The sequence below is a fragment of the Argentina silus genome (genome assembly GCF_951799395.1).
Source record: "Argentina silus genome assembly, chromosome: X".
Lineage (NCBI taxonomy): Eukaryota > Metazoa > Chordata > Actinopteri > Argentiniformes > Argentinidae > Argentina > Argentina silus.
In genome coordinates this window covers 37018840-37032479 of record NC_139653.1, presented here as the reverse complement: position 1 = coordinate 37032479, position 13640 = coordinate 37018840, and the positions used below count along the sequence as shown (strand labels likewise).

The 13640-nt window shown below is 42.9% G+C and overlaps 1 protein-coding gene across 2 annotated transcripts in view; it reads left to right on the top strand.

The window, feature by feature from the left end:
- Positions 1-13640, top strand: part of LOC310823253 (cGMP-dependent protein kinase 1-like) — a gene marked incomplete at its 5' end in the record, with an annotated part of 93283 nt that overhangs the window by 32131 nt on the left and 47512 nt on the right. For both annotated transcript variants that reach the window (XM_083696056.1, XM_083696055.1), the window contains one exon: positions 11781-11894. In XM_083696056.1, the coding sequence (XP_083552182.1) occupies positions 11781-11894 (114 nt within the window). The remainder of the gene's footprint in view (positions 1-11780; positions 11895-13640) is intronic.

Genomic DNA, 13640 nt, shown 5'->3' with positions numbered 1-13640 from the left:
AGTTTACTTGCCCTCAATCCCAGCCTACAACCCGGGCAAATGGAAAGAAAGACCATAGTCCATACTGTACCATAACCGTCAAAGACTATGACCTACCCTCTAGTCTGCGGGAACACAGGGTCAAACCATTTTTCATGTGCTTAATGGTTAGGGTCAGGATTGGGAGTCGGTTAATCAGATTTTAATCTGTGTGTGTGTGTGTGTGTGTGTGTGTGTGTGTGTGTGTGTGTGTGTGTGTGTGTGTGTGTGTGTGTGTTTGTGTGTGTGTGGGGGTTCGGATAAGCCTGTAACCATACATTATCCGCTATGAGACCAGCCCCCCCCCCCCCCCCCCCCCACACAACCTGCTCATTATGTCCATGTTGTGATGTTACAAAATAAAGACTGACTTTACAAGAGTAATCTCAGTGTACCCCATGTATGACCCCCGGCCTATAACAGACCTAGAACATTACTTTATTTACAGTCATAATAGCCATGATAAGAATTACACTAATGCAGGAAATGAACCTTTTTTTTTCTTTTTTATGCAATAAAAAAGCTTTTATGACATTTCTCTGAGGCGCACAGACATTGACCGGCCTTGCAACTGATTTTTAACTGTGCAGTCTAAATTGGCCCATCTGCCTGATCTAAGATCTAGTTGTGTTTGCTACATCCGTATCTCTTACACCTGTCTGATCCCCACTACTGTGTGAGGGTGAGTGATCAAGGCAACAAGGTATGATTGGAAAACGTCCTATTTTGTCAAATTGGAAGATGTCTAGGTAATATTCTATTTCGTCAAAATAGACGATAACAAAAAAATGTGTTAGCAATGACTTACGTGACGGATAGGCAGTATTAGGCATTAACTTTGAGTGGTTACAATAGGGTTAAGGGTTAGGGTTGGGCATTAATTGTGAATGGCTATGGTTAGTGTTAGAGTTAGGGTTAGGAATAGTTTTGGGTTTGGGTTAAGTGGTGAGGGTAAGTCTAAATTATCTGGGGAAGTTTTAGCAAATATTGGCAACAAGAATTAGCAAACAAAACCACTAAAAGTACTTCTGTCAAAATTGTCCCAAAGCAAATTCAAACCATCGAAGTTCGGGTATTGCCACCCCCAACCTACCACCTACCAAACCATTCTTTCTTTTGTATTATCACTTTGATAATTACGTCATATAATGTGGCGAATAGGATTCTACTTTTTGTATAAATAGCTATGAGATAGTCAACATTTGCACAGGGCTGATCAAAGACAGAGGAAGGGCAGGGATCATTTGGTTTGGAATGTGGCCAGCATCACCTCTACCTCCTGCCACAATAGAATCTGCCCTGAAGTCCTACTATCACCCACATTCAAATAAAAATGACCACATTAATGAATGGTATACAGGGGAACGAAATGTACTGCAATAAAATAACAGTGGAAGGCTTGATGGCAGTTACCAGATAGATACCTTATGTGTGAATATGTGTTCTTATGGTAGTGTATTTTGCATTTTCACCTAGATATCAGGTCATTTATTGGCCCTGACACACAGCAGGTGATTCATTGCCTGGTTGAGGCTGTTTGATTGAGTGAATGTAAATGCTCTGAAGTGGCTCTGTGGTGTGACCTGTCAGAGGGCCCTCACACAGTGATTCTCCCAGTCGCACTTAATTTGTATGGGATTTGAATAGCACTACAGTCAGGTTTGCATGGGAGAGAAGGTCTACTGTAGATTGCCTTCCCTCTCTAGCTCACTTGCCTCTTGCTGTAAGATAGAAGAACAGATTAAATTAATGATGACAGAAAGGTGTGTGTGTGTGTGTGTGTGTGTGTGTGTGTGTGTGTGTGTGTGTGTGTGTGTGTGTGTGTGTGTGTGTGTGTGTGTGTGTACATACTGTACGGGAGTGCTTGTTTGTGTGTGTGTTTGAGCAATTGGATGAAAACCTCTGTGTAAATACCTTTTGGGTTTTTTCATTAATTGAGTCAACTGGTAATGATGTGTTTCACTCTGCTTGAGAGAATACCAGTTGATGCCAAGTCATATGAACAATAATGACTGGTTCCAGGCTGTTGAACATGAATTATACAGCCCTGTTGCCCCAAACTGTGCCAAATGAATCTTGTGTGTGTTATGCTTGGTTCGGATGAGTGATGTGTTTTACGAGTGCTGTATTTCCATTAGTGGTAAAGACAAAATGCCACTTGTGAAATACACAACTCGCCCTGATCCATGGCTGTTATTATGTGTAATATTGATATTCAGTGATACTGCATGACTGGTATTGCACACAGCCAAAACTCAAGAGTCTTCCCTGCTGCCTTGTCTTATACTCTGACATTCCATCTATCCACAACATAGAACCTCTGTCATGTTTGAAGTGAATGACTGCTCTTTTACAGTAAAACATGACATGTGCTCTATTCTCTGCCCTTGACCGATCTGCTCTAGTCCAGTATAGGGCACATATTGACCGGCATTTACCAGCAGTATTCACTGGAGTCTGAACACCTTAGTGCAAGTGTCAGAGCATCTTCTCACATCACTGCATAAGGATCAAATGTGACACCACCTTGATCCTCTGTCCCTTCACAGTTGCCGAGGTTGATGGATCTCACTGTTCCTGATGGAGAAATACATGCCAACAGTTTTGCTAGGTTCAATGTTAGACATGAATGGTCCAACCAGTCAGCTATTTTGTCCATTGCTGCTGTAAATTCACAAGCAGCCTGTTGCTTTATCTTGGCATGGACATAGAAGACTGTGTCGTCTGCATATATCTGCATTTTAATCTCGGGACGTATAGAGGGCAGATCATTAATGTATATACTGAATAAAAATGACGGACCCCGACAGAGCGGGGTCTTTGACGGATCTTTGACGGACCCCGACAGAGAGATCAGCAGATGTTGACAGTTTGCCATTGATATTGGTGCATTGTTTTCTTTTGGTCAGATAGGACTCAATCCATCTGTTTGCATTAGCTGTTGGTTGACAATATGGATAGCAGCAGATTTTGGTTTTGAGTCGAATGCTTTCTTCAAGTCCAGGAAAACAACTCCCACAACTCCACCTTTATCAAAGCTGGACTTTATTTCCTTGACAAAGAAGCAGTTTGCTGCCTCGGCTGATTGATGTGTCCTGAAACCAAACTGCATTGGATAGAGAGGAGGATGACCAATGGCATTTTTCCATTGGTATCATTTCATAATGGAGCTTTGTCACATGATGTATTTCTGAACTGTATTGCCTTTTTCATTTCATTCTCTTTTCATAATGGCAAGGGATATGTCAATCAATGCAAGTGGGTGAGGTCAAGTTGGTCATTGGTTCAAAGCCCTTGCACAAGAGTTTAAGGCAAAAACTAGTGCCTGAAGTCAAAGATATGTTGAGCATGTAACAGAATGCTATCTCGTGCAGCCCTTTTTTGGGAGTATAGGTACTCTGCTCAACATGGATGAAAACAAGTCAATATGGGACACTCAGTGATTGAATATAATGACCTCTCGGTCATTTTCAATGCAAACTCGGAACTCTCAATCATACGTAGATTGTTCCACACCGCTTCATCAATGTCTATGTAGAGCTGACAGAGCAAGGTTAGGTCGTCAGAAACTATTTGATCTGCTAATGTTACCATTGCATATCACATTGTTGATTTCATCAAGCCCAGCAACTATATCTAGCTAAATAAACATGTAGCAAGCTAATTTTAGCTATCACAAACACTAGTTAGCAAGTAGCATGCAAACACAGCAACATCGCTCGCTGACCAGTGTCATTGGATGTGCTAACATAACTAGTGTGATACTGATTAAACACAAAAGGAACCAGCTCTTCTGTGTATCACACCATAGGTGTTGAAATGCCTAATAAAAGTGTCCTCGCACTGTAAGATTGTCGTAGAATTTAAATAATAGTATTTTGAAATAAAATACCGTTTAACCAGAGCTGTTGATTCATTCAGAGACTTTATTCACAGAGAAAGAAGCCGTTTCAGATTTGCAAAGTTGAACCCCTTTCCACTTCCGTTACCTGTCTTTTTATAGACATCACATAGGTCAACGCCCTCCATTCAACAAACTTCTAGTTCCTGTCTAACATTCAAGAACTACATTTCGTCATCCAGGGAGCTACTCCCACCTGGCTGGCGCCAATTTGTCTACTGAAAGATTGATTGGCCCAGGCTGTTTACAAAAGCCATCTGTCCTGGCTGTTTACAACTGTGTTTATTACTCATCTATCCTGTTTCTGCAGCTTTGATCCATTGTACTCATTGTATTCATACCCTCTAGTCAGCCCCCACTGTAACCTCACCCCTCCTTTATTGCATTCTCCAAATATTCTTAAGACCATCTGTTGTCCTTTAATCTCTTCCCTGGGTGTGGGGTTGCCAACCCTGATATTGTCTTTAAATTTACCATAAGATCATTTGATGTGTGTGTGTGTGTGTGTGTGTGTGTGTGTGTGTGTGTGTGTGTGTTCAAAATAAGATTCCGTCTGAGCTGCGATGCAAACTCATATTATCCTGTCGAGGTGTCAACCTCATCAACATCACTCAGATTCTCTCCTTTGAAATGTATGTGTTGTAGCAGACAGAAAATTTGTTGTGGACACACTGCAAATCACTGACATGCCCCAAAATAAGTTGTGATGTTGACTACCAGAATGTAATTATAGAATTATTCTCTTGTTCAACAGAGTGACTGCAGTTCACAGGAGTGCAGACCGACATGTGCATCCTATGCACCATCCTATGTATCCAATGTATGCTTTCTGCACATTTTGCTGAGATGAAAGTAATGTGATAATCTTCTGCAGAACATGTCTAAACGTTAAAGTTATTTCAGTTAAAATGTCTGTATCTGTAATCCCACAAGTCACCGACAGGTGACAGGTGACAGTCAATTACAGCTATGACATCTGAATGAAATAACTTGAATGCATTATTTTCATTTCAGCAAAATATGCAGCATAAATTGTATACATAGGAAATTGCAGAATGTTACTGTATGTCATGACTGTCCACACAAGATGTCGGTGTCCTGGGCCATGGGTATTCCAGCTGCACTAGCTACGGAAATGCTGCACGGGCTTCTATTCACATGTGATCTCTTTGTAATGGAAAGAATTGTAGTCTGTCTGTCTATGTTGCTGATATCACCATTAGGGTTGAAATGGGTAAGCCATTCATAACTGTAAGGTACATTTCATAAACCCACCAGACACACACACACACGGGAGAGATTGCTTGTCTCATCCATTATCCACATCATTACGCAGTGACTGTCTACTTTCTGTATTTTTATCAACATCGCTGGCATTTACGCAGATACACACATGGGAGGAGATATCATAGGACGCTTATTGAAAACAAGGTCTAAATATGTGTTTTGACATACTAGTGTCTCTTCTTCAGAGGCTGGATGTAATTGTGCATTTATCATGCAAATAACTGTTATTGTCTTTCTGTCTATATGTGCAATCCATTATGGTTGAAATGGGTAAGCCATTCATAACTGAAGATCAGTTTCGATCAGGGGATCAATCAGCTGTCTGGCGGGCACTCCACAAAACCTAGTGGCTACTCGTGGTACTGTTGTTATTTTCATTTGTAGTTCTGCCCAAAAATGATTGCCATTGCAAATGTAATTCCAATGGTGGAGACGGTATTGTTCCTGGCCAAATGAGGTCGATTCTAGGGTGACTTTGATGACAATTACTTAAAATGTAAAAATTCATGCCTTGGCCATCGTACAAATTCTATAACCCAGAGCAGACGATAGAAGCACTGAGAATGAGCATGGAAATCTTATGAACCATGCTAGACTTCAGCACGTTGCAAGTTCAATCATGAATGCAAAATGACACTATAGGAAAAAATGTATGATGATTTTATTTTTATTTTAATAAAGACAATGATGTATAATAAATAGTTCATCATGACAATAAAGACGCTGATGTTGAAAATGACGAGACTGTTATGATATGTGATTTAAATTATGAATTTGCAAAGGGCATCATTTGATGGCAATCCATTACTTGGATGCCTAAGATAATGGTGAAGTTAAAGGACAATGACATTGAAATTATTATTATCATTTGGCCTACTAAAGAGTTCAAATTAATAAATCATGACAGCGATGATTAAGCTGCACAAAGTTGTAATAATTAACCATGTCCAACTAATATAATAGTGCAAAAATATGAGTAACTACATATCACGTGTATCATGATTATTAATTTATTATAATTGCTACACAATTTGTCATTGATCTACCTACCACATTCGCCCCCCCCAAAAAAATGTGTGTATAAAGCTTTTATTTTTATTTTAGAATTTGCGCATCAATTTCTTTCAATAGTTGATCAGTTGTGGTCAACATTATTGTGCTTATAATTGTACTAATCAAAATGAACACAACAATTTTTTCATGAAAGACGGGACAAACTAAGCAACATAGCCTATTGATCTGTGGTCTAGCTACTTTTAATGCCCAGGTAAATCAGTGTGTCATTTGCTTATGTTGATGTTGATGAGCTGTGCTTGTATTTGCCTTTTGGTAATGTGAGTATTTGTTGTGCGCTTATCAATATATGTTTATCGTGGCTGCCCATGGTCGCCTTTTGCTCATGTGTTCTTCTCGCATTGCACTAGACAAGAGCGAATACTGAGCACGTTCAGTAGGCGGACAGACCAATATGGCGATGAGGAAGGCTGCATTTACGACTATTGAACTATTGAAATTAATTGGGTGATGTCAGACTTCAATGTGTCCATTCATTAACAGTCATTGGTTTCGATTCATCATGATGAGGGTAAAAGCTACGGTGAGGCCTTTTGGGAGAAGGTGTTAATCGCGCCTCAGGATGTAACTTGAAGATGTTGGCTATGAAAACAAGCTGTGGTAATCATGAAAATACTTCCAGTTTTTTTTCTGTTTGATTTTGAAATTGTAACAACGCTATTATGTTAAAAACAGACATTTAGGAAAAGTCAGGGAAGGAGGAGGGCTTGGGTTTCACAATGGCAGAGTTATTTTATTATAGTGTTAAGTTGCGCTGGTGGACATCCGTTTGGTATGACTAGTGTTAAGGGTTTATGTGTTGAACCATTTCAGTGTTACATAAGTTAAATGTGTTTTTTTATGGTGGAACATTCTGGTTTATCCAGTGGACGTGTTTTCCAAGACAGTGTTGAACAAGGGCTGTGTTCAGTCACAAGGTGAACACAGAGACGTGGCACAGTTATATGAGATGATATGTGTCTGGACCTGCTGCCTGTATTATTTCTGAGGTTTATTTATTCATTTATTTATCCATTATTTAACCAGAGAAGTCACATTGAGATCTCTTTTTCATGTGAGCCTTGGCCAAGAAAGCACACATATAGTTATACATACACAAGAGACACAAAACAGCATACACAACATATATTTCTGGGGGCTTCATTTTTTACCTTTTCACCTCCAACTAAATGGCACATTGATTTCTATAAAGTGCAGATTGCTTCAAAGTGTACCTGGAAATTCTGTGGGATGTGCATTACTGGCTGCAGTACAAGTCATTTTATCCTACAGTAAATCAAGTAAAAGCTTCGGAAATCTGTAAAGTTCTTCCAAATAGAACTCTGTCACTCCACTCATATCTTTCGCTTCAGCATACAGTGGGGGAAATAATTATTTGATCCCCTGCTGATTTTGTTAGTTTGCCCGATTACAAAGAAATGAGCGGTCTATTATTTTTATGGTACTTTTATTTTAACAAGTAGACAGAATATCAACAAAAAAAGTCCAGAAAAACATATTATATAAAGTTATAAATTAATTTGCATTTGATCGAACGAAATAAGTATTTGATCCCCAAGCAAAACATGACTTAGTACTTGGTGGAGAAACCCTTGTTGGCAAGCACGGAAGTCAGACGTTTCTTGTAGTTGGTCACCAGGTTTGCACACATCTCAGGAGGGATTTTGGTCCACTCCTCTTTACAGATCCTCCCAAAATCCTGAAGGTCTCAAGGCTTTTGCTTGGCAACTCGAAGCTTCAGCTTCTTTCACAAATTTTTTATAGGATTAAGGTCTGGAGACTAGCTAGGCCACTCCATGACCTTAGTGTGCTTCTTCTTGAGCCACTCCTTTGTTGCCTTGGCCGTATGTTTTGGGTCATTGTCATGCTGGAAGACCCATCCACGACCCATCCTCAGTGCTTTGGCTGAGGGAAGGAGGTTCTCGTCCAAGATCTTACGGTACATGGCCCCGTCCATTGGCCCCTCAATGCAGTGAAGTCGTCCTGTACCCTTAGCAGAGAAACAACCCCAAAGCATAATGTTTCCACCTCCGTGTTTGACGGTGGGGATGGTGTTCTTGGGATTGTAGCATTCAGCATTTCTCTCCCTCCAAACACGATGAGTCGAATTTATGCCACAGAGTTCAATTTTGGTCTCATCTGACCACATCACCTTCTCCCAAGCCTTCTCTGAATCATTTAAGTGTTCATTGGCAAACTTCAGATGGGCCTGTACATGTGTCTTCTTGAGCAGGGGGACCTTGCGGGCACTGCAGGATTTCAATCTGTTACGGTGTAGTGTGTTACCAATGGTTTTCTTGGTGACTGTGGTCCCAGCTGCCTTGAGATCATTACCAAGCTCCTCCCGTGTAGTTCTGGGCTGATCCCTCACCCTTCTCATGATCATCCTTACCCCATGAGGCGAGATCTTGCATGGAGCTCCAGGCCGAGGGCTATTGATGGTTATTTTGTATTTCTTCCATTTTCTAATAATTGCACCAACAGTTGTCTTCTTCTCACCAAGCTTCTTGCTGATGGTCTTGTAGCCCATTCCAGCCTTGTGCAGGTCTACAACTCTTACCCTGATGTCCTTTGAATGTTCTTTGGTCTTGCCCATGGTGGTGGAGAGGTTGAAATGGAAGAGATTGATTCTATTGACAGGTGTCTTTTATACCCATAACAAGCAAAGATTAGGAGTACTTTCTGGACAGGACTAATCTGTGTGCCTCATGGGCATATAACCGGTCTGTATGAGCCAGAATTCTTGCTGGTTTCTAGGGGATCAAATACTTACTTCCTTCGATCAAATGCAAATGAATTTATAACTTTATATAATGTGTTTTTTCTGGACTTCTTTGTTGATATTCTGTCTCTATTTGTTAAAATAAAAGTACCATAAAAATTATAGACCGCTCATTTCTTTGTAATCGGGCAAACTAACAAAATCAGCAGGGGATCAAATAATTATTTCCCCCACTGTATCTTTCACTTCAGTTTTAATTCAGCTAAATGTCATATACTTTTACAAGGGAGCCCTGCCTACACGCAGTTTACAACAATACATAATACACATACACAATTACAACATAATAAAACACAATCAAGAAAAACAAACACATTTTTCAACAAAGGGGTCCTCAATCAAAACTTTAAACTGCCCTAGCGGCACCAGAGCAACCAACTGAAATGTTCTCTGCAGATTGTTCCAGCAGTGAGGTGCACCACAACTAAAGCGGATTTTCCCAATTCGGTGGAGACCCGAGGAACCTAAAGAGTTAACCAACTCTGAGAACAAGTTATTTTCATTAGATACCTGGGGTTCACATTATTTACTTTCAGGCTTCATTTTTTTTTAAAGATCCTTTTCTCTCTGAATCAGAGCACTATTCTCATTGGAGCTCTATGTTTCCAGGGATGTTTCTTTTTCATGATGAGTCTCATCCAAAACACAATGGCTGCAGCCTTCCACAATCACAGGAACAAAGGCCATGCAATCACACTGAACCATGGGCTCTAATCACAGAGAGAGAGAGATAGGATGTCCTTAGGGCATATAGGACAGACAGTCTGTTTCTATAGCTTTCACTTGGTGTGACTTTCTTCAAGCTGTCTTTAGTCTGGACTGTACTTCAAGGCTACACTCTAAAAGACATTTTGAAATAGACAGAAAATAAAAATGAAATACATCCCTCTCCTTTGAAGTAGGAGATATGGGGTGACCCAATAGACAAAGGAGTTACCTCCACTTCTACAGACCACATGGTCTTGAGGCCTTAAGAGACAAAAATAATTTGCCAAGAGGCTGGAAAAAGACTGGGGAATAGCTATTTGGTTGGTTCCGAATGTGAAGAGTGATCTACTAAAGATGATGTGGAATGTGTGTATGTTTAGGTTAGGATTATAAAATTTTAAGAGTTTAACACTCACAATGTGACACAATGTATCCTGGAAGGACTGTTTGGTGTCTAAATGTTACAAAAATACTGAGACAGAGGATCCTACATATGAAACAAAAGTACAAGATACCATTTTCCACAGAATGAACAATAATGAATAGAGACATTTAGAACGAAATGTGAATGTGACGACCAGTCGACCTCTGACCAATTAATAGGGTCATTTAGAGTCAGAATCTCACCTCCCCTTTATCAGAGTCTATAAACCCATGTCATCACGAAACATTCCTTAGTGGACATTGCGACCAGTTGGTGACTGGCCCAGCCGGCGCAGCTGGGCTAAAGCCACTCGCCCCTCCTCCCCCTGTTTATCACACCTGGAACAAAAGACATCCGACACGAGTCTAACCCGCTTGGAAAGTTATGATTTTCTCCAGCTAAACACAAAGCTGACTATTACCGTTACGATACAAACTTTGTACCAGCCAATTAACCAACAAGATTGCAACGACCGAACCTACCTCTTACCGGAGTCCGCTCGCTGAGCGTTCATCTTGAGAATGTCGGTGGACAGGACTCTGCATTCTTCAAATGACCAAAGCTCAAGTCACCTCAAAGTAATTACCTGCGTTCATTCTATCTTTTGTACAAGGCATTATGTGCTAGTGTAATTTAGATAATTGGTAAATATTGTTTGTTGTGTAGACTATGGTCTTGCTATCCAATTATCTAATCTCCCGCCACTTAGCCACGTGTTCTGAAGAGCCGAACCTCGTACGAGAATCTGTCGGTCACTTTTGTGCTGTGTTTCAGACACTGTATAGCTCCAACATATATGATACAATTGCCTATTGATTAATTTGATACGATAGACAACGACTGATTCATTATTAACAGATGTGTATCGTGCGCCAAACCCATTCGTCAGTAGCCTATTGTACTATCCGTGAATCTTCCCAGGTATCAAAACCCCTCAATCAACCCCATTTGTTTTGTGCTGTTTTACATTACTGTTTAGGTAGAAAATAAAGCTTTCTTTGTGTTTTGATCCCTGTGTCCGAGCTGTGTGTGTGAACGTTTGCATCCATGAAAACTTAGAATCCGCTACCTTTTGAGAATTGAAACTAGATATTGGTAAAGATAGGTGAAGTAAATGTAAGGATACTTCAGAATTTAACTTAAAGATCTCGTATCAAATTGTTTGTGGTGCCCCGCCTTTATAGTTACTGTTTGATTGTAATAAAAGCAGATCAATCGTGAATAAATTGGATATTGATAATGCATAAGCTTTTATAGTAGGAGATACCTTTTACAAAATGTATTTTACAACCTTTCCTAAAACTATTTCCTGGTTGAAGATTTTGTCTTGTGAATGCACAACAGTTGAAACGGTCTTTTCACAATTTCAGCGAAGATAAATCCAATACAGTATATGTTTAGAATGGCTTTTTGGCATCTATTCAATCTACTATAAATGCTTTCTCTGAGCAATCGAGCACTGAGTAGGGACAATCTAAAATGTGCATGGCTAGTTTGTGTCTGTGTCAGTAGTCTGTGTAGTTTAGCTTCATTTGTGTGTGTGTTGTTTAGATGGCTAAAGAGCGTGTGTTTGTGTCTGTTTTCAGATGGGAGGGTGGAGGTGACAAAGGAAAGTCTGAAGCTGTGCACCATGGGACCTGGGAAGGTGTTTGGAGAGCTGGCTATCCTTTACAACTGCACCAGGACAGCCACAGTCAAGAGTGAGTGTCCATCGACACCAAACCAGTGTCTCTGTGTGTGTATTGTCTTGATAGGGAACCCTTATACACATACAAATACACAGGCAGGCAGGCAGGCAGGCAGGCAAGCAGGCAGGCAGGCAGCCAGCCAGACACACTGTAGCAATGTCCGTTTGTACACAGAGGCAGACGCAGTATGGAGGTAAGGGATTTTCTCCCGTTTATTTTAACAGAGGGGTTTGCTGGCTCGGCTCGGCTTTCCAGCCTCGTTCAATGTCTTTTGGCCCTTTGGTCCTGTGCTCGGCTCGGCTCTCTTCCGCTCTCGCCGTCAGCTTCTCCAGCCTAGCTCCCTTCCTGAAATGGCAGAAGCACACCCATCTTAAACATTGCCGGCGAGACTTAATTCGCAGCAGGTGTGCAACAAAAGTCTCGCCGACACAACCCCGGCCACGGTCCTGTAGCTCCCTCTACAGGCCGAACGCTGCATGTCCCCCCACATACCCCCACCGCCCGACACAGGCCGGGGACCCGACGGCCGACGACCTACTCCCCCCCCCCTGCCCGGGAGAGGAAGTCTGCCACGACCATCTGCGCCCCCGGTCTGTGCACGACGGAAAAGTTGAAGGGCTGCAACGCGAGGTACCACCGGGTGATCCTCGCGTTTACATCCTTCATGCGGTGGAGCCACTGGAGGGGGGCATGGTCGGAGTAGAGGGTGAAGGCGCGACCCAGCAGGTAGTAGCGGAGGGTGCCGACCGCCCACTTGATGGCCAGGCACTCCTTCTCCACGGTGCTGTACCGGCCCTCCCTCTCCGACAGCTTACGGCTCAGGTCCAGCACCGGCCGGTCGGCCCCCTCCACGCGCTGGGTCAGCACTGCTCCCAGCCCTCTATCCGACGCGTCCGTCTGTAGGGAGAAAGGGAGGTTAAAATCAGGCGCATACAGGACCGTTTCTCCACAAAGAGCCCCCTTAAGGGCCTCGAATGACCCCTGGCACTGGCCCGACCATTGGACCGGATCCGGGGCCCCCTTCCAGGTGAGGTCCGTCAAGGGACTGGCCAGCTCTGAAAACCCCGGTACGAACTGGCGGTAATATCCCGCCAGCCCCAGGAAGGCCCTCACCTCCTTCTTTGTCTTGGGCCGGGGAGAGGCGGCGATAGCCGCAGTCTTTTCAATCTGCGGTCGCACCTCCCCCCGTCCCAAGTGGTACCCCAGATACCGGATCTCCCTCCGCCCGATCACGCACTTTTTCGGGTTGGCCGTTAGCCCCGCCTGCCTCAGGGACCGCAGAACAGCAGCCACCCTCCGCACATGCTGCGGCCAGGTGTCACTGTGGACGACAATGTCGTCTAGGTAGGCCGCAGCATAGGCGGCGTGCGGCCGCAGAATACGGTCCATGAGGCGCTGAAAAGTGGCTGGGGCTCCGAACAACCCGAAAGGGAGCACGGTGAACTGGAATAACCCGAGCGGAGTGGAGAATGCCGTTTTCTCCCGGGACACCGGCGAGAGTGGAATCTGCCAGTATCCCTTCGTGCAATCCAATGTCGTGAAGTACCTGGCCGTACCAAGCCGGTCCAAGAGCTCGTCGACCCGGGGCATCGGATAGGCATCGAACTTGGAGACCGCATTAACCCGTCTATAATCCACACAGAACCGTATAGTCCCATCTGGCTTGTTGACAAGCACGATGGGGCTACACCAATCACTGCGGGACTCCTCGACCACACCCAGCTCCAGCATGGCTTCCAACTCCCGGCACACAACGTC